Source organism: Anabrus simplex, chromosome 1, assembly GCF_040414725.1.
Source record: "Anabrus simplex isolate iqAnaSimp1 chromosome 1, ASM4041472v1, whole genome shotgun sequence".
Classification (NCBI taxonomy): domain Eukaryota; kingdom Metazoa; phylum Arthropoda; class Insecta; order Orthoptera; family Tettigoniidae; genus Anabrus; species Anabrus simplex.
In genome coordinates, this window is record NC_090265.1 from 1,273,460,464 (window position 1) to 1,273,482,969 (window position 22,506).

Genomic DNA, 22,506 nt, shown 5'->3' on the forward strand with positions numbered 1-22,506 from the left:
CCTGAAATTGATCCGTTCTGATATCAGAAGGACTGTGTCTGGATATTTGTGGATGAGACAACAGATTCCTATGGCGTTACATAGCAAATTTAGTTGTTGGTAAATTACATCCAGACCAACCCGGTAAGCCGCATCTTCTTGCTTGTAAAGTACTAGAAAAAACCAACCATAGCAAATAACAAGATTTGTAAATGATTCTCTGCGACTACTGTGGCCATCTGAAATTGAGAATAATTGTTGTAAAGTGATTGTACTGTTCACAGATGCAGCTTCGTATATGTTGAAAGCAGCAAAGGCCCTCTAAGTATTTTATCCAAAACTCATACACGTAACCTGTTTAGCGCATGGATTACACCGCATTGCAGAAGAAATACACGCACAGTTTCCAGCTGTTAAGAATTGAATTGGATGTGGGAAGAAACTGCTTCCGAAAGCACCAGGTCGTGTCCAGCTCTACAAAGATTGTCTACCTGAAGTTCCTTTGCCACCTGAACCTGTCCTGACTAGGTGGGGGACATGGTTATCTGCAGTATCATTTTATCAGGAAAATTTTAATGAAGTGAAAGAAGTGGTTACAAAACTTGAAGATAAGCATATTGCATGTGTTTGTGATGCAAAAGTTGTGTTTGAAGCCGCTACTGTTTATCAAGATGTAAATGTCATTCATGCACATTTTTCTAAACTTCAAAGAGCCATTGAGAGCTTAGAATCTTCTGGTACTCCCCTCCATGAATCACTTGATCTTGTTGAGAAAGCTGCATCTTCATTGAATTCTGCTTCAGGGGAAATTGGAGAGAAGATTAAATGGAAGTTAGAAAAGGTATTGAATTCAAACCCAGGACTGAAGAAGATTAAGTTAATTAGTCAGTACTAGAGTGGAACTAGGGTATCCTTGCCAGATGTATGCTCCAAAACGTTGGTCCCCATGTATAAGTACTGTCCAATCACATCAGTTGATGTAGAACAATCATTCTCAGCCTACAAACTCATTTTGACGGACAATAGACATAGTTTGTCTCCAGAAAACATTGAAAGACTACTAGTTACCAATTGTGATGCTCCTTTTTGCAATAAATGATACCTGTAAATAGGTAAGTGAATAAAATTGCATGTTTTTAAGAGCATATTTCCTTATTATCCGTGCATATATTCTGACTTTTTGGTGCATATTTGCATGCATATTTTCAGATTTTATATGCATATAAATCTGGGCCCTAGTGATGAGACAAACAGGTATGGTATGTGAATAGTTGTATCAGGATTGATGTGCCTTCTGCAAGTATCAGCCTGGATTCCAAGTGGAATGATGCAACTAGTGATGAAATAAAGGCATTTATTTCATTATGCAATCACAGGTTAGGAAAGACAATCTTCAGTCTTACTGGAGTAAAAAGAAATCAACGGAAACTCCCTTCTTTCGATCTGTGATGCCATATAAACAATTTTTACTACTTTGCCATTGTTTGCATTTCGTAAATAATGACAAGATAGATAAAACCGATCATACAGGTAAAATAAGGTCTTGCGCTGAATACCTGAATGACAGATTTCAGAGCCTGTACTCTCCAGATGAGAACATTGCTATCGATGAAAGTTTTGTGACATGTCGGGCAGACTGTCATTTGTACAGAACAATCCTTCAAAAAGGGCTTGATTTGGAATAAAATACTACAAATTATGTGAATCGTCCAGAGGATACTGTCATCATTTCCATATTTACATGTGCAGAAAGGTTGGCGATGAAAGTGTTCCTTCACATGAGGCTATTGTTATGGAGCTAATGACTCCACTGCTAAATAAAGGATATTCTTTGTACATAGATAATTGGTACATGTCCCCTATGTTAACTGAGAAGCTTTTATGAGAGAAAACTAACGTTCTAGACACAGTTAGGCTGAACAGAAAACAAATGCCCCAGGACTTGGAAAAGCTGAAGATCAAGAAAGGTGAGGCTGTAGCTAGGTACAGTCATAAGATCGTGGTCATCATGTTGCAAGATAAGAAGCCTGTTTCAGTGCTATCTACCATGTATAGAGACATAGACATGACTAACACGGGGAAGAAGAATAAACGAACAAATGAATCAATTATGAAACCAAAGACCGTTCTCCATTACAATAAAGGTATGGGTGGAGTAGATCGTAGGGACCAGCAGCTGGCTTCATTTCCATTGATGTGAAAGCATACAAGAAAATATTCTTTTATCTTATTGATATGGTAATGTTCAATGCTTATACACTGCAGTGGCGGCTGGTGGTTTAAAAGTTCAGTGGTGCACAATTTTTACCAATGATATAATATGATTACAGGCTAATTTTCAAATCTAGATACATCAACAATACTTTTTTATTATTAAAAATAAAACAAACATTTTACATTTCTATTTTCAGGAATATTACTACAATGCATTAACATTTTTTCATCTAAAAACTCTTTTACCATTTTAAAATGAAACATTTTGTGGTAGCCTAATTCCGGTATTGAAAAAAGTATCCTTTTGTAATGTGTCTGGTTTCGAAATTAAACGTCGCGTGGGCCTACCCAGTCGTTTCACCTCGGATTTTTCCTCGGCAGTCCGTTGCGGGAAGGGCCTAGACATTAAAGACTGCACCGAATTAATGATCTCGCAAAATACCACTAACTGATAAAAACGCACAATAATAAAAACACACATGCTGACACGAATGTTTACACAATGAAATCAATAAGCTACTTAGCTTGTACGCACATAACAAAGCTCACGACTATACTGAAAGAAATGGCGGTCTTTATTTTCAAATTTAGAGCCATTAGTTATATATCCAGCCACGACCGACTTGATGTGTCGCTCTAGCCAAGGATCATATCCTGCTCTAGTTAGCTCCTTACGCAGCGAGGGTCCAACCGGCCGGGGTCCAGCAGATGGACTTCCATCCGGTGTCGCTAGATGACACTCCTGTTCTATAACAGAATAACAGAATCTCACATTGAGCAACAACAGTCTCTAGCGACTTTGCTAGTAGTTGGTTACGTAGGAGCACGGCCGATTTGAAGCTTCGCTCTAGCTAGCTCCTTAGCGCAGCGAGGGATCTAGTCGGCCGTGGTAGGAGGAGCCAGGTTGATAAACCTCCATTTAAGCAATGTATGAGAAGCCACGCCTATCTTTACCTCTCCTCGCGCTCCCCTCTAGCAGCCCAAAAGCACACTTCTAACAGCCCCGCGCACCCCTCGAGCAGCCCATTTTTCATCCTACCACAGGTTGAATTCCCGCTGCAAACTCTTCGGCTGTTGCAGTGAACATCTAAGAGTACCGGCTTGTAAAGTACCCTGTAGTCAATGTTTGCTCTTTCAAGCTCTTGAATGGTTTGTCTTGTTGAATGAAAATACAGTAGTTGAGTAATCCATATTATAAAACTTTACCTAAAATAAACGTAAACATTTAATGGGGGTAGCGCAAACCTGCAACCTTATGGAGAAACCGCCCCTGATGCACTGTAGAAGAAAATGACCAAGGTAAGCATGAAATACAATCAGTTCAGGCTTCTTGTACCTGAGGAGATACTGGAAGGTATCACTTTACCAGATTATATAAGAAGAGGCCGCCAATCTATTGACACCCCAATGAGACTACAAGCAGCGTGCTGGGCTCACTTTTCTAGGCAAATACCTCCTAATAAATGAAAACAAAATCCCTCAAGGCAATGTCAAGTGTGTGCAGCCAAAAAGAAGACTAGCACGAGCAGATGGGGGTGCGAGGTCTGCGAAGTAGCTCTTCACATGCCTGAATGCTTCAAGATATTCCACACTAACAAGAATAACTAGGTGAATTTATAGTTCATAGTTCATATTTTTCACTGTAATATAGCACATTCTATTGAAATGATTATTTTTGAGTTCTATGAAAGTTTGACAACATTTGAGCCAGTTGCAGTGATATTATCATTTAAGCACAGTCTTGCATGGACCTTTCAAACACCAGCATTTAAATGGTAATTTAAAGGTCCGGAACTGATGCTCATAAGGTAAACAGATGGGTTAATGTTGAAAAGTGAAGTTGGAAGAATTGTGCATAGTAATAAGGAAAATGCCAAAATTATGGCAAAAGCATTCAATAAACTTTTGAACTATGTAGAGCCTGAAGAACTTTTAAAAATTAACAAGACATCATAGTAAAAAACCAAACCTGAATACCTAAACCGCCCAACATTCCAAGAGGTGGACACAGCAGATGAGGAGATGAAAACCTACAAGGCATGCAGAGAAGTTCAAGTTTTTGCAGAAATGTGGAAATATATCAGTAAAACAGTTTGAATATCCCTACACATGGTTCCATCAAAAATATGGACAACAGACCATTTTCCCAAACACTGGACAATAGCTATTGTCCACTCGCTTCACAAAAAAGGATATAAGAGCAATCCAGATAGCTACAGAGGTATATCTCTCTTGGACTGTACATACAAAATATTTGCTAGAATCCTGTATGGCAGAGTCAAAGAAAAATTAGAGCAAGAATTAGGTGAATACCAAGGAAGCTTCAGACCTTGGAGAAGCTGTGCAGAACAAATCATCACATTAAAATTAGTTATGGCATATTACAGAAAACAAAACAAACCTCTCACAGTAATGTTTGTAGACTTTAAGAAGGCATATGACTGTATTCATAGATCTTCAGTGTTGAAAATACTAAGAAATTTTGGATTGCACCTGAAACTAATCACTCTTTGAACTTACCGTCACCAACACACAATCGAAAGTCAAGTTCACAGGCGTATTTTCGGAGCCATTCCTCATAAAAACTGGTTTAAGACAGGGAGATTGTTTGTCACCACTTCTATTCATCTGTGCTTTGGAATCTATAATAATAAAAGGAAGTGTTTGTCTGTGTTTGTGTGTGTGCACGCGATGTCCAGCCAAATCTACAGCATGCAGAGATCAGAAATTTTTAACATAGGTAGATGGAAAGGGGTCCGAATGTACCTTGAAGCCGGAGTTTTCATTTTTGCTTTCGTTGGTGAGTTATGAATGAAAAATCAAAAGAAAACATGTATTGGGATATGACAATCCAGTGTGCTGTCATCAAAATTAAATGCATAGATTCACTGTCGCTAAGCAACATATATATTTATTTATTTATATTTCTTGATACTTCCTTGAAGGAATCGTAGTTCAATCCATTGATTGGTCGGCTTGGTATGCAGACGCCTCGGAATGTCTGAGTCATTAGGCAACATATATATGATGGGTACTGTAATACAAGGCAAGGAGCCATTTTACCATATGGAGTGAGGGGATATGATGCTGTTGATGATGATCCATCCATGGGATGGAGACATAAAGTCTTAAGCTATTCGAGAGGAGTAAGCTATGTGCCGGCACCGGGTTTCATCCTCTTCATTCTTACTATCATATATCATCTCATTCATTTCATCTCCTTAACTCTTCTGAAGAGGTTGACATCATGAAAATCATCCGGTCGTAAAAACTCACTACAAAGATTCGTCTCACTTCATATCTGATCCCGTAGAGAAAGGGGATACTTGTTGGACACATATATATTTAGAGGATATATAGGACACAAGATAGATGATGATGATGATGATGATGATGATGATGATGATAATAATAATAATAATAATAATAATAATAATAGTAATAATAATAATAATAATAATAAAAAACAAGGAATAATACATATATCAGTCAAGATGCCATTTTAAGTCCGTGGAATAGGAAGCCATTTTCCTTCAGTCCATGATGTCCATCCATCCGTCCATCTGTCTGTCTCTCCGTCTGTCTAAATTTGTGCGAAGCAAAGATCTGAGTTTGTCATAGGTGGGCACAGCTTTTCGCTGAAGATGCATGGCTGTGTCTATGAGCATTTCTTGCACCTAGAAATGAAGCTGTCCTTGTCATCAACAAGCCACATTTACAAGAATTACCCGGTTTTCTACAAATTGAAAAGTCTGTCGACATGACATGTCATACAGATGAGGCTGTCAACTACATGACAGAGATTTTGAACAATTTGAAGTCACCTGGAGTACCCTCGAACATCTTGGAGTGGATGACTGTGATACCGATTATCCTTCTTGGGAATATGAATAATTCCCTCTGCAATGAACACGACTCTGAAACTGATGAATATTATTGAAGCCACCATCATGACTGGGCATGCCGTGGGTGAAGTAGTATCCCTGGGATTTAAGTCCTTTGAGTAGGAAGCCATTTTTGGTCCTCGACATGAAGAGCCATCAGCCTGTAGTATTCGGAAGTGTTTGAGAGTTTGTGTGCGAAGCCCAGTCAAATCTACGACAAACAGAGGTCTGAAATTTTTAACATAGGCGTATTCTTAGATTTAACCTTATTCAGGTAAAGATCTGATTTAATTAATTACTTATATTACTTTTAATTGTTTTAATTATTTATTTAGTTACTTATTCCATATTTACCTGATATTCACCTCATATATTTAAAATTTTAGGCTATACAAGGATTTTGCTGTACCAGCAATAAAACGTGAACCATATTTTCTTTCGACTAACTCAATCTGTCAAGAAAATCTACAAAGGAAATCCACAGGGCAAAAGATGGAAAGGAAGGCCTTGAAATGATAGCTGGATAATGTGGAGGAGGATTTAAGAAAGATGGGAATAAGAAGATGGAGGAGGTGTTTTCAAGATCATGAAGACTGGTCTACAATTGTCAGAGAAGCCAAGGCCCTGCACAGGCTGTAGCACCGAGGAGTAAATAATGGTTTATATTCCACCTAATATTAGAGGTTACAAGGGGGTGATCACATTATAAACAGTCATGTAAAACTATGAGCTTGCTAGCTTTTTTACAGTCTCATTTGTCAATATGAACTGGCCTCTGGCCTCTATATACATTTCATCTAATACCACTTTTGACCTACAGACTTGAAACAGCTACCAGGACAGTACCAGACAACAGTTGACTCCAAGCAACAGAAATAAAGTTCCTATGATCTTGTTTATAGAAAACCAGAAGAGGCAAAATATGAAAGGAGGAAATTCATCAACAGCTTGGTTTGGGAAGGAGTTCATTGGACATTCGAACTGGGTAGACTGAAATGGTCATATGAAGGGAATGGCTCATACAGTAATAGAACACCAAAATATATTTTGATCATAATATCCCAGGCAAAAAACCACAAGGAGGATCTAGAGACATTTGGAAAAAACAGATCTGGAGTTACTTAGCCAAGAAATACAGACAGCATGGCAACAAAAACTGGACCAGCAAATATGGTTGCATTGAACAAATTGGAAGAGGCTCATTTATACTCATACCAGGCTTGCTGGGGCGGAGAAATGATAATGGCAATGAGGGATAACCTTGTCAATTTTGTAAATAATCTACAGTATTACACAGATTAAACATGAAAATTAAATCCTTACAAGTATTATGATGATTAATATTTGAACTTTTAGACAAAAAATTACAGTAAATGGCAGAAAAAGTTAGAACCACTTTCAGAATCTAACATCCATGTTGAAATTGATTTATTTCATGGTACATTATATTGAAATCCTTTTCAGTTGTTGACACGATGCCAAAGTTATCCTAATTTTTATATAACCTCATTCTACATGGGGCTAGTTATTCTTTGTATCAAATACTATATATGCCAATGAACCAAATGTTTATACATCATGTGCTGCCTATTTATGAAGCCTATATAGTGGACAAAACTTGTCTGTTTAATTTTTTTCTCATTTAGGGCCATTTGACACCATGTCAAGTAACTATAAGGCATTTATGGAAGCAGCCCAAAAGCGTTGCATTCTTTCTCTGGCCGCCTGTCTTCTCTTTTCTGTCCACCTGCTGTTCTGCTTTTGCTCATTGTGGAATCCCTTAAAGTTGTTGATCTGTATTTTGATCAGTTAGAGATGTCCACTCATTCAGCCCCATGCTCTTGAGGTCCTTCATTTCTTCCATAACTATTTATCTGACACAATAGGTCTGTTGTCCAATACATTAGAAATCTGCTTCTTTAACGGGTTTCATCCATCCTGAACAGATGTCCGTAGAACTTCAGTTGTTCAATATCCCTGTACCTCTCTTCCTCGGAGTCTATACTGTCCATCTGTTATCTTAGGACCCATTATTTTGCAAAGGATCTTGCACACATACTTCTCTGCTTTTCTCAGTCTAGCCTTTTGTGTCATTCTGAAGCATTAACTTGTGTACAGTCACTCGGATTTGATCACTGTGTTACAGTACCTGAGTTCAGCTTTCCTTGAGATTGCCTTTTTCTTGTATAGGACATGTGTGCTATGAAAAACATGGCCAACTTCTCTTGATCTTATGGATGTTAATAATATGGAAGAAAAAGTGGCTTAAATTTATATGTACTGGGTAAAGACTTGAAATGAAGACCTAATTGAGATCTTATCCTTACAGGTTATAAGCAAAGGTCGAGCTCGTAATGGTAGTGTTCATTATGAATATACAGTCCCTAAAAGTAGAACATCAGAGGCTCCAGTGTATCACTGGGCTTTCTCTGCATGGTCACAATGTACAGCGTCATGTGGAGGTGGTACTCAGATGTCCTTGCCTGTGTGCTATGAGGAGGGAATTGGCCGTGTGTCTGAAGAATTCTGTGAAGCTTCTGAACGACCTAACCAGGTGATGAGAGTCTGCAATGAGATGCCTTGTCCTTCCAGGTAAAACATTATATTATGCTATTCTGTGTAATTTGTTATGTTATGATAAATTTGCATTGGTTTATAATTGATAAACTGATACAATTGAATAATGTGGTCGTGATTCGCTCAACAGACTTCCACGTTCCTTGAAATATTTCTATGTTTACTGTCAGCAGCAGTCCTTCATATGCTTTGTCCTGATGAAAGCCATTGAAACTCAGCTTTTTGTTAAAGACTTGTTAATATAAGTATATCAATATCTTTAATCCAGAAATAATACTATTTATTTAAAATGAAAAACTTTAATTGAAACAACTGATCATAACTTTTCAGTATTTTCTTTATTTTCTTCTTCCTGGCTTTAATCCCAATTTATTGGGATCAGTATTCAGCATTATCTTTATCAGAGCCCTTTATTAGCTATATATTCATATATTTGTTTCCCAACCTCTTTTCCCTTCTTATAATAATAATAACAACAACACTTCTTCAGTTCCTGTTTCCAGTTTTCTCCTTAGCCAGGTTATAAATCAAGGACCTCCAGCATTGCCTGTCTCTCCACCAATTTTTCCTGCTTCCATTATTTTCTTCTATCTTTCCTTCTCACTCCTCTATACCTCCTCCACTGTATCCATCCACCTCTTTGTGGTCTCTTTCCTGTTGTTTTCTAAGTGAATACTTTCTTTAGAACTCGGTCTTCTCTGATACACATTATGTGCCTATACTATTCCATCTTACTTGTTTCTATCCTGTCCTGTAGTTTCATAACTCCAGTCCCCTTTCCATTCTCTTTATTTCTGATTCTATTCTTGTCTTCAATCAATCATCACTCAACTGCATTTAGGGCTGTGATCCAGGAGACAGATTCCCTATTAGTTGTTTACCTAGTCATTTCTTAAAGGACTTGAAAATTTATGGAACACTTGGTAAATTATTCTAATCCCTAATTCATCTTCCTATAAAAGAATATTTGCCCCAGTTTTTCCTCTTGAATTTCATCTTTTCTACTTTTAAAAACTCCATTCAAGATTATGTATCTGCTAATGTCATTCCACGCCATCTCTTCACTAACATTTTCAGAGCATACCGCTTTGTCAAGCAGCTCCTCTCTTTACTCCCACGTCTGTCCAGCGCAACATTTTCAACATTTTTGTAAGCACTATTCTTTTGCCAGAAATTTCCCTGAACAAATCGAATCATTTTCCTTTGGTTCTCTTCTAGTTCTTGAATCATGTAATCCTTGTGAGTGTCCCTTCACTGGAACCATACTGGTCAGTGACTTTTTTGCCCTGTCTTTACATTCTTACTACAACACCCTGCCTTCTATCAAACCAGTTAGTAATTTTGCACATGTGTCTAATATAATCATAAACAATGCTTTCCCAGAGCTAACAAGCAACACATGTCAAGCTAACTGGCCTGTAATTATTGGTTTTTCTCTTTCCTATGATACCTCTAAGAAATTTCATCTGAGCTGCCTGAACACAACTCTCGTCTTGTATTGTTGTTTTCCATGCCCCTGCTGAATATGTCAATACTGTCATATAAAGTGAAACCTCGTTAGTGCGTTCCTCATTAACATTTTTTCCCACTTAACATGTCGTAAATTTGAAGCCCCAATTCTCATTGTGTTAAATCTATATAAAATTACCTCACTTATCGCGTCACAAATTTTCGCTATTACCACTTAGTACGATCACATTTTTCCTAGCCCTGAAAATGTTATATGTCATCCCTTGTGAAAGAAACATGATTTCTTGGGTAAGAGCGGTCACTAAAGTTGCATTATAATGAAAAAAGGCCTTAAATTCTTGAACTTCACAGGGTAAGTTGCAAGCTGTTAGCCTCAGAAATGTTCAGTTTTGCTTGCCAGTTAGCAGAGAGATTGTTAAATAACACAGTGAGCCTATAGCTTGTATTTTGCATTCCATTCAAAAGTTAGAAATTTATTTTGTGTTGAATGGTACAGTGAAGTGTAGCAAATATTTGTCATGTGATCCGGTAGCCTGTATCTGGATTAGGTACGTAATTGTGTAAAATTGACTAGTGTGGTGCGTATTTGTCTTGTGAATGCCTAGTTATAGATAGGGAAAAAGTTGTGAAATTCCTTACTAATGAAGACAAACTTAAAATCTATCAGAAAGTGGACTGGTGTCCACATCTTTAAGCGTGCAGAGGTTGCGAATGTTGAACTCGCACCTTCGAGTTTTGACTCAAATCATTCGAGTTGGTCAAAGTTTATTCAAAACGGCGGCTTAAGTCATTCCTGCCAGTCGCACATGGTCAAGTGTAACCTCCAATTCACTGTCAAAAAGTGTGACCAATAAATAATGCTTAATAATCCACTGCTCCAAAATAAAATGTTTCTATTAACATTTGTTTTAGAAAGAGTATGATATGCAATGATACTCTGATATTTTTATTGGTCCCCGTGCTCATGTTTCCATATTTTTTGTTTGTTGTTTCTCACAACTTTCAGTGCACTTATTATTTTATAAGCCCCAGCAGAAAAGGTTTTCGTATTTGTTTTCTTGCATTTTTCACACCTTTTAATACTTTCCTCTCTTCTTTAGAAATGGTAGATATAGTTACACTGTACCCACGGATACATGATATAAATGTCCTCATGTCGGAAAAAATCATATTTAGTGTTTCTATATCTCTTTTGGATAGATTTTCTTCATATATTCAGTAGTAAGTTTTCTCGCTTAACACTTTTTTTTGTTGTTGACCCCTGTAGAAACATTTTAATGAAGTTTTACTGTGATAGATTGAAAATAGAACTTCTTTGCATTTCCTTCAAAATTCTTTATTCACAGTACATCTCTCACACTCTGGTAAAAGTCATTTACTTTGTGTACTCTCTTTCTAATCTTCTCAGTTATCCTCCTGTCTTCTGACATCACTACTATTTGACTCTTCTCTACACTTATTTTCATTCCAAAATCTTCCATCACCATATTCCATACATTAACTTGATCTTGTACTTTCGTTAGTAAAGTTTTGAATTCTGAATTCTAGAGGTTTGACATGATTCATTATCAACTGTAGTTGTTTCAGGTGGATTTCTCAGTATACTCTGATATTTTTATTGGCCCTCGTGCTCATGTTTCCATGACTTTCATTATTAAATAACATTTGACTTTTTAAAAGTTTACTTGTATTTGGGTCCACACTTTGGAATGAAGAGCACCATTTTATACAATTGTGACGTGCGATATTTACATGAAATCAAAATTAACACTGTAACATGTGATTATTAGGCAAGTTCGAAATACAACAATAAGGACAATAATGTGCAGCACATAGGGGACACTATTAAGTATAGACACAGTAATGTTGTAACGAGTGGCACCAAATAAGTATAATTAAATATAATGACACAGTGGTACTCAAGTCTCAATAACGTACCGGGTGACAGTCAGTTAACAATTCAATAACAGTAAGTAACCCAGTTCACAGAGATTATCCAAGACTGTCCCAACACACTGACACCCAGAAAACCCAAAATAAATAGCCACATAGAGTCACCACACAGAAGCAGTAAATGGAATAAGTTAATACAAGTAAAAAAAAAAAAGCAAGACAACTTACCTCAAAGGTGTAAATGTGGAAGATGCCTTTACAGTGGATCATTGCAATCATGCCTCTTTCTTTAAAATGAATATAGTAAGCTTAATCATGAAGGGAAAGACTTAGGTTTTTCGAAATAGTTGAATTTAATAACAACGCAGTGTGAACATTACACCAAGTTAATTAATTAAATGAATTCTCAAGCACGAGTAGAGAGAAATGAATCTGATCCTTAGCACGGTGTTAATACAAAACAGGGTGTATAAATAAACAGGGACAGGATATCAAGCAAAATCCAAAATACATAAATCATATGGTAACCCACCAATATAAGGTGCGGAACTGGCTCAATACCAAATTAATTAACGTGAAGAAACTGCTTAATCCAATTTTTAGGGATTAAATCTCAGGAAATAGTTCATGAATGACACCACAAAAGCAGTGAAGTGGTGAAATAAGGTAATTCAGTAAATATCATCAGCAACACTTCAAGAGCATTACAGGATAATCAGACGTTACTGCTTAATTCAATTATTCATGGATTAGATCACAGGGGAATAGTTTCTGAATGACACTACAAATGCAGTGAAGTGGTGAAATAAGGTAATTCAGTAAATATCAACAGCAACTCTTCAAGGGCACTTCAGGTTAACCAGAAGTTACTACTTAATTCAATTATTCATGGATTAAATCACCTGGGGAATAAAACCAGATCACATAATAAATAATCAGATAGCGTGGTGAAATTAAGTTAATATCGGTAATAAATCACCACTGAAATTCCAAGACAAGGTCCAGTCAACTAATTCCCAACGTTATCCAAACCAATCTCAATCCAACTCCCCAGTAACAACGCAAAAAACAAAAAACAATATCTATGACAATAAATGTCACCAAGACGACCACCAAATAAAATTAATATCAGACAGTCAACGAGTGACAAAACACCTTTGAACGGATTGGTATTCATTTTTCTCAGCTCCTTTTTTAAAAGAATTAAATAACAATTTATCACCCAGAGTGGTTTGTGATAAAAGTTAACCTTACAGAACGGTTAGTCATATTTAGGTTATCGCCAAGGTTAAAAATGGAAATTAAGAAAAAATCATAACCTTCAATCAGGATGATATTACACCCCTTATCTGACTCATAGGGTACATAATAATTAATGCAGAAGCGGAATTACCCTTTTTAAAAACAACAAGTTTGATAGCTTCCATAACGGAAGGTCTAAATTAACATAACTGACCATCAGAAAAACTAAAATCAGAAACCAGAAGAAAATGTGCTTTAGGAAAGGGGTCAGTTATGAACTAATGATCAAATGAGTTCCTAGTACTAACGAAAATGCCAGGTCGGGAAGAGAATCCAGAACGGAGATAATAATACCACAAGCTCAATTTACGTTAACAGATACTAGGTATAACTAAAATAAAACGAAACTTATAAAAATTCCCACCCAATAGGGGTGGAAACCAGGGTAAATCCTGGAAAAATACAAGAGCTTACATGGCACGACTGTCTGGTACAGAGACAGGAGTAAAACTGACAAGATGGCTTCCCCAACATAGGTCAAGGCCCCGGCGTTTCTCGCTAGTAATGGGGAGCGAGGGGAGGGGGAAACATACACACAATGAGTGCAGCATAATACAGAAGTACACAGACAATGATATGTATACCTCTGCTAACATCTTAAGGAGGACATGGTTTAAGGAAATTCTAACTTAAGGTACCGTCAAATGGGGCGATTTCGGACACAGAGGTGATTTTGGACAGTATGGTAGATTTGCCGTATTTTGTCGTATAGCAACGAGCCGCCGGTGCTTTGCACTTCCGCGCGCATTTTAGTTTGGCCTTGAGGTTATGGTTCCCTCGTTCTGTGCTTTTTATTATGAATCGACTTCATACTTTGGAAATTTTCCCGTGTGCACTGGCATTGTTGAAAGTTCATGCATTAATATTAAGTGGATACTTTCGACTGTCGTGGCCGGACGGAATGCATTATAGTTATGGTTCTTAGTGAGATCAACTGACAAGTGTTTATAAACGATTGCTGTGGAATTTGGGTGTGATTTAGTGAAAAATAGCGTCTTACGCACATTTTACTGAAAATTGAACGCAGTCTGGGTGATTTTGGACAATGCCTAGAAATTATCAGAGACAGAAAGAAGCTGCTTCGAGGTGTAATTACGAACCAAAATTATTAGAAAATGCCGTACGTGATATTAAAAATGGCAAGTTGTCTTATAGGAAAACATGTGATTTCTATGGTGTGTCTTGGTCCACCCTATAAAATAAAGTGCGGAATGTATATCCAAAAAATGGGAAGACAACCAATGCTAAATGAGGAAGAAGGAAATGCTCAAGGAAGCTCATCACCCTCCGGCCATGCTCCAACCCAACACAACCTGCTAATTCCCGCCGCTGCCGCAGCAAATAAAATGTTCTTCCTGGGAATTCGACTTTTGGCCGTGACTTCCGCCGAGATGAAAGCAGGAAGCAGTGCAGAAACAAGTGATGGTGCTGGTAGCAGCAGTGAAAATGAATGCGATGAAGCACACTATGAATTTAAGGACGTTCTGCTGTTGCAAGAAGAGGCTTTCCTTGTTGCAGATTATAAATACAAGTTGAGGTTCAAAGAGCATACAGGCAGTATTTTGGCTTGGCCTGAAATATTCGTTCAAGGGATGTGGATGTCAAATACGTGCGCCCATATAAAAACAGCAGAAAAGTGTTTGTGTTACCTAACATCCCTGCTGAGGATAAAATAGCTAAAGAACAAAGTTCGAAAATACTTCCAGTCCAAGTTGAAAAGAGAGGAATGTTTATTTTCAAAGACAACATATTTTAGATTTATAGGCTGTGGCAACTACGTGTTCATTGTATCGACCTTTTTTTGCCCTGAGATTTGTATCGTTTGTAAGAAAAATTATTAAGATTTCTCAGTAGGATCTCTGTGCAGTTTATAACTGTTAATATGAATGAATGAATAAATACTGATCTGCATTTAGGGCAGTCGCCCAGGTGGCAGATTCCCTATCTGTTGCTTTCCTAGCCTTTTCCTAAATGATTTCAAAGAAATTGGAAATTTATTGAACGTCTCCCTTGGTAAGTTATTCCAATCCCTAACTCCCCTTCCTGTAAATGAATATTTGCCCCAGTTTGTCCTCTTGAATTCCAACTTTATCTTCATATTGTGATCTTTCCTACTTTTATAAACGCCACCAAACTTATTCGTCTACTAATGTCATTCCACGCCATCTCTCCGCTGACAGCTCGGAACATACCACTTATAATACCAATATAAATGGTCCGTTATTGGACATTATAAATTTTCCAGCTAGCTCATTCTTGGTTGCCAGCGTTTCGCCCTCGTGTGCTAGGGTGGGCTCATCAGTTGGTACCTAGCACACCTACCAATACGCTGGCTAGTGCATACCGTGGGGGCCACTGCGTAGGCTAACTGGAGCCACCGGCAGTGCCAATGCAGTAAGAGACTTTGTCTCATCACTAAAAATTGATGCCTGCTTGGCCATCAGATGATATAGATGTTGATTCCCAGAGGGAATCTGAAATATTTGTCCTGAATGAGCAAATTTATAATACCAATATAAATGGTCCGTTATTGGACATTATAAATTTTCCAGCTAGCTCATTCTTGGTTGCCAGCGTTTCGCCCTCGTGTGCTAGGGTGGGCTCATCAGTTGGTACCTAGCACACCTACCAATACGCTGGCTAGTGCATACCGTGGGGGCCACTGCGTAGGCTAACTGGAGCCACCGGCAGTGCCAATGCAGTAAGAGACTTTGTCTCATCACTAAAAATTGATGCCTGCTTGGCCATCAGATGATATAGATGTTGATTCCCAGAGGGAATCTGAAATATTTGTCCTGAATGAGCAAATTTATAATACCAATATAAATGGTCCGTTATTGGACATTATAAATTTTCCAGCTAGCTCATTCTTGGTTGCCAGCGTTTCGCCCTCGTGTGCTAGGGTGGGCTCATCAGTTGGTACCTAGCACACCTACCAATACGCTGGCTAGTGCATACCGTGGGGGCCACTGCGTAGGCTAACTGGAGCCACCGGCAGTGCCAATGCAGTAAGAGACTTTGTCTCATCACTAAAAATTGATGCCTGCTTGGCCATCAGATGATATAGATGTTGATTCCCAGAGGGAATCTGAAATATTTGTCCTGAATGAGCAAATTTATAATGTCCAATAACGGACCATTTATATTGGTATTATAAATTTGCTCATTCAGGACAAATATTTCAGATTCCCTCTGGGAATCAACATCTATATCATCTGATGGCCAAGCAGGCATCAATTTTTAGTGATGAGACAAAGTCTCTTACTGCATTGGCACTGCCGGTGGCTCCAGTTAGCCTACGCAGTGGCCCCCACGGTATGCACTAGCCAGCGTATTGGTAGGTGTGCTAGGTACCAACTGATGAGCCCACCCTAGCACACGAGGGCGAAACGCTGGCAACCAAGAATGAGCTAGCTGGAAAATTTATAATGTCCAATAACGGACCATTTATATTGGTATTATAAATTTGCTCATTCAGGACAAATATTTCAGATTCCCTCTGGGAATCAACATCTATATCATCTGATGGCCAAGCAGGCATCAATTTTTAGTGATGAGACAAAGTCTCTTACTGCATTGGCACTGCCGGTGGCTCCAGTTAGCCTACGCAGTGGCCCCCACGGTATGCACTAGCCAGCGTATTGGTAGGTGTGCTAGGTACCAACTGATGAGCCCACCCTAGCACACGAGGGCGAAACGCTGGCAACCAAGAATGAGCTAGCTGGAAAATTTATAATGTCCAATAACGGACCATTTATATTGGTATTATAAATTTGCTCATTCAGGACAAATATTTCAGATTCCCTCTGGGAATCAACATCTATAACATACCACTTAGTCGACCAGCTCTTCTTCTTTCTCTCAATTCTTCCCAACCCAAACTTTGCAACATTTTTGTAACGCTACTCTTTTGTCGGAAATCACCCAGAACAAATCGAGCTGCTTTTCTTTGGATTTTTTCCAGTTCTTGAATCAGGTAATCCTGGTGAGGGTCCCATATACTGGAACCATACTCTAGTTGGGGTCTTACCAGAGACTTATATGCCCTCTCCTTTACATCCTTACTACAATCCCTAAACACCCTCATAACCATGTGCAGAGATCTGTACCCTTTATTTACAATCCCATTTATGTGATTACCCCAATGAAGATCTTTCCGTATATTAACACTCAGATACCTACAATGATCCCCAAAAGGAACTTTCACCCCATCAACGCAGTAATTAAAACTGAGAGGACTTTTCCTATTTGTGAAACTCACAACCTGACTTTTAACCCCGTTTATCAACATACCATTGCCTGCTGTCCATCTCATAACATTTTCAATTTAGACCGGAAAATGTTACATTTACCTTGTCAGAAAATAAAGATCGATCAGTAACACATTCCATTTATCATTACAATGATATTAAACAGCTAGTCATATTTTGGACCCCCTCAGAACACTTTAAATATACAAAACTAAAACAAAAAGAATGAAGAATTGAAATAAAGGACTATTTATATCCGAAATCACCCAACACGCTTTGAAATTTCGAACAGTGGTTTAAAATGCATGTGCATCCGAAATCACCCCAAAGTATGGGGTGAATTCGGACACTACTTTTTGTTTTCTCAGGAAAACCTGCGTTGACATATATTTTACGTTTGTAGGGTATTGCATTAATTGGATATATTCCTCATTATTAGGATGATAAACAATACAATTTAAGATTCCCTTCGTGAGTTAAGACGAAAATAACCTCAAAACTGTCTGAAATCACCCTGTTTGACGGTATCAACCTTACACAATCATACACAATATTTGACTTGAAACCTGGACGGTGAATGAGCTCATGTTAGTTTTTAGATATTCAGTCCTCTTAACATTTAGGTGCAGTTGACTTGGGCAATCATTTCATCTTGAAAACACAGTTCTGCAGTTCCTCTTTGGTGGTGGATGCAGGCAAGACATCCCTGGCATACATAAATGTCCAAGGAACACTTTCATTCTGGTCATGCAAGATGGTATCCTTAACAAGTCCACCGTAGCATAGAAGTAGTTACCCACCCATTCACCTGTGGAATCAAGGAGTTCATTCTGCTTCTGAACATTGTCAGGTCATGGTGCTTTTGAATTCTTCACATACCTAATACCATCGGCTACTTCATCAGAAATGTCTTCAAAGTAATGCTGCCACCTATTCTGTCCTATTTCTTGACTTTGATACACATGAAGTATTTTGCTGTCTCCTGTTGCATTATCATATGCTTTTGATAGTACCGGTACTGTAGGTATTTTTCTCACCTCCCTTAGTGTCTAGCTCTGCATATACCTCTAGTAGATATATGCAATGCTCAGCTTTGGCCCCACTGATGGCTTTCTTCATTGCATGTCTTGCTGAAACATATTTTTCCATGTTCTCTTTGTTTCTGTTATTGTGCTACTTCAGTTCTCTTTTACCTGTTGTATGAATATAGGTTGTTTACCTCCTTGATATTCTTTCTGTTTTGTTTATTATATTACCATAGTGAAAATAGAAAATACTTTGCCTTCTTCTTATAACTTCCATTTCACTTATTACCTCTTCCCTCATTTCACTACTGAGAAATGTGAAAATGTGTGATCTACACAAATAAGATTGGAATAATTGTCTGTTTCTCTGTTCAATATTTTGACTGGAAATGAGATTGTTTACATATTTTTGGTCATTTTATATTAATTGAGATCAATACCTAAATTTCTTTGTGCTTGTCTGACCATCTGTCTGTCTGTTTGTTTGTTATGTAGTAATGGAAAACAGTTGATCTGATTTACTGAATTTTTGTATTTCAGCTTGTTAGTCTAAATTAAAATTTCAACAATGCTTTGTTTAATTAATCAAGGGGGGAAAGAAGTGAAAACATAAATTCACTAACTTGTCATAGGACTGGACAAAGCTCATTGATGTATCTTAGAGATGATAAGGATAAGCCACATTTAGGACCAAAGAACACGCAGATTTTGAAATATTTTGAATGCTCCATACCTTACTTACTGCAAATGAATCTTATTCTCCCATGAAGCATAGTGTGATCCGGAGTGGGGCACATGCACACATGTGTGTGCGTTCGTATGTGTGTCTGTATGTGTGAATTATACCATCCAGGCTTCTCTGTCTGCTGAATCTTCTTACAGTCCTCATTCGTTTCCTAAGTGTTTCAGCATGTTGTTTAACATGTTCACTCATAACATTTTTACAAATTATTGTAGTTTTTCAAATATATCTGCCTCTTATTGGATCATGGAGTTTGCCTAGGCATATTGTGTTGTATTATAGTGGCTTTTCACTGATTTACTTTACCCAGAATTTCAGGATTACATCATAGTTAACCACCTTTGGTTGAGGCAGTTAATCTTGAAATTTTAGTGCTGAGCTCCAGATTCAAATCTCCAGTGGTCTGTGGGAAGTTTGTGCTGGACAAAGTGGAGGCAGGCAGGTTTTCTAGAATTTTCCCCCTTCTTCTGCCATTTTCAATCAACACCTCATGGCTACCAGTCCATCCTTGGTATGAGGTGGTGAGTTGCTGATCTTTCAATATTGGGCCTTTGGTTAAAATCTCTGGCAGTCCATGTGAACTTTGAGCTCGATAAGGAAGAGAAAGGGTAAATTTTCTTTAGAATCTCCCATTCCTCCTGCTGGTCCCAAAGTTTAAATCTTTGACAGTCCATGTACATTTTGTTACTGTTTTCATAATTGTGATGTTACTGGTTGTGGTCCAATTGTATTCATTACCTCAGTTAACACTGGGTTTCTCTACTATCTCTGCCATGAATATAAATGAAAATTTAAAACTTTGAGGTTCTTCAAAATTATACCTGAAAAAGAAACAACATTATTAAATTATTATTCAGGTATAATTCTGTTACTCTAGCTTTTGTTTTTCAGATAGTTTGTACATTTATTTATTAAAAATTAGTTTCAGCAGACTGAAGAATCTAACACTTATAAATTAACTGAGTCGAAACTGAAAAGAGATGGCTTCAGATATTACAGAATGTAAATAAAAAATTAAGACATAGAAATCTATTGCATTTTCACAAGCCCATGCCACAGAATAAATGATATGAGTAAAGAAGTGGAATCAGAGATAAGGCTTTTTGCGTATGATGTTATTCTGTATAGAGTAATAAATTAGTTATAAGATTGTGAGCAAATTGTAAAGGAAACAAAGGAAGCCTATGGAGATAAAGGGATGAAGATACTGTTCTTTGCAGATGATTTTGTGATCTGGGGAAAGAATAGCAAAGAAGTGCAACAACAACTAAATGTACTGAATGAAAAAATTGAGAAGTATGGCATGAAAATTAGTACAGAGAAAAGCAAGACTTTGGTGATGTCAAGAGGGGAAAGGCAAGAAAAGGGCACTGTGAAAATTAAAAGTCAGAGTCTGGAAATTGTGGACAGCTTTAAATACCTAGGAAGTGAATTAATGCAAAATGCCAGGGTGGACATGGAGATTAGCAGGAGGGTACAGCAGGGTAATGAGTTCTACCAAAGTGTAAGAAAACTTGTTTGGATCAAAGAAGTACCAAGGAAAAGTGAAGAGATAATGTACAACACGTACTATGTACCCATACTGACTTATGCAGCTGAGACTTGGACTTTGACTAGCAGGCAAGAGAGTAGAATTCAAGTCAGTGAGATGAAATTCCTAAGAAGTATGATAGGAAAGACAAGGAGAGACAGAGTGAGAAATGAAGATGGTTTGGACATGTAAAGAGGATGGAGGAGAATAGAATTCCAAGGCAGATGCTGGAGGCAAAGTGCGAAGACAAGAGAGCAAGAGGAAGACCTAGAACAATTTGGACTGAATCAGTGAAGAGAGGCACAAGAAGACGAAATTTAGATTGGGACAAGATCATGGAAGAGGAATGGTGGAAAGAGGAAGATGGGGAAGTGCCATAAAAACTCCAACCCAGCAGGGGAAATGATGATGATGATGATGATAATGATTGTGAGCAACTGCAAAATGAGCACAATAATGTTGTGAGATGGACAGCTGGCAATAGTATGGTGATAAATCAGGTTGTGAGTTTCACAAATAGGAAAAGTCCTCTCAGTTTTAATTACTGCGTTGATGGGTTGAAGTTCCTTATGGGGATCACTGTAAGTACCTGGGTGTTAATATAAGGAAAGATCTTCATTGGGGTAATCACATAAATGAGATTGTAAATAAAGGGTACAAGGGTGTTTAGGGGTTGTAGTAAAGATGTAAAGCAGAGGGCATAAAAGTCTCTGATAAGACCCCAACTAGAGTATGATTCCAGTGTATGGGACCCTCACCAGGATTACTTGATTCAAGAACTGGAAAATATCCAAAGGAAAGCAGCTCGATTGGTTCTGGGTGATTTTCGACAAAAGAGTAGCGTTACAAAAATGTTGCAAAGTTTGGGCTGGGAAGTCTTGGGAGAAAGAAGATGAGCTGCTTGACTAAGTGGTATGTCCCAAACTGTCAGTGAAGAGATGGCGTGGAATGACATTAGTAGACCAGTAAGTTTGAGTGGTGTCTTTCAAAGTAGGAAAGATCACAATATGAAGATAAAGTTAATGATGACAAATTAGGGCAAAAATTTGTTTATTAGGAAGGGGAGTTAGTGATTGGAATAACTTACCAAGGGAGATGTCCAATAAATTTCTAATTTCTTTGAAATCATTCAAGAAAAGGCTAGGAAAACAACAGATACGGAATCTGCCACCTGGGCGACTACCCTAAATGCAGATCAGTAGTGATTGATTGATTGTGATCGATGGCATATTTTGTATGATCTAGTGTACATTTTTAGACTTTTCAAATCACTAATGAAGATAAAATTGCCTTGGAAATACAAACAAGTGATGTATACAGTTGGGTTTACAATATGTAATCTTGTTGCTGAGCTGGAAAAATAGAAGCATTTTAAATAGTTGTGTACTAAGTATTGTTTCTCAGTTTATTTAGAAATAACAATTATTTATATATTATTAACTAGTGTGGGATGCAGGTTGTTGGAATACTTAGCTTATTTTGTAGTTACTGTTGTAAGTTAAATCCTCTTATTATGCCACAGTTATCTCAACCAACCAGATATTTTCATTACTGTAATATCTTCAGTTTTCTCTACCTAGTCAAAACTGTAACTATGGTCTAACAGCTCAGTAGACAACAATTTTCCATTAGGTTGGCT

The 22,506-nt window shown here is 37.7% G+C and overlaps 1 protein-coding gene across 1 annotated transcript in view; it reads left to right on the forward strand.

The window, feature by feature from the left end:
* The window catches only part of LOC136858267 (A disintegrin and metalloproteinase with thrombospondin motifs 7), an 852,495-nt gene that overhangs the window by 791,138 nt on the left and 38,851 nt on the right, over window positions 1-22,506 (forward strand). The window contains exon 16 of the mRNA XM_067137673.2: window positions 8,407-8,669. Coding sequence (XP_066993774.2) covers window positions 8,407-8,669 — 263 coding nt within the window. The remainder of the gene's footprint in view (window positions 1-8,406; window positions 8,670-22,506) is intronic.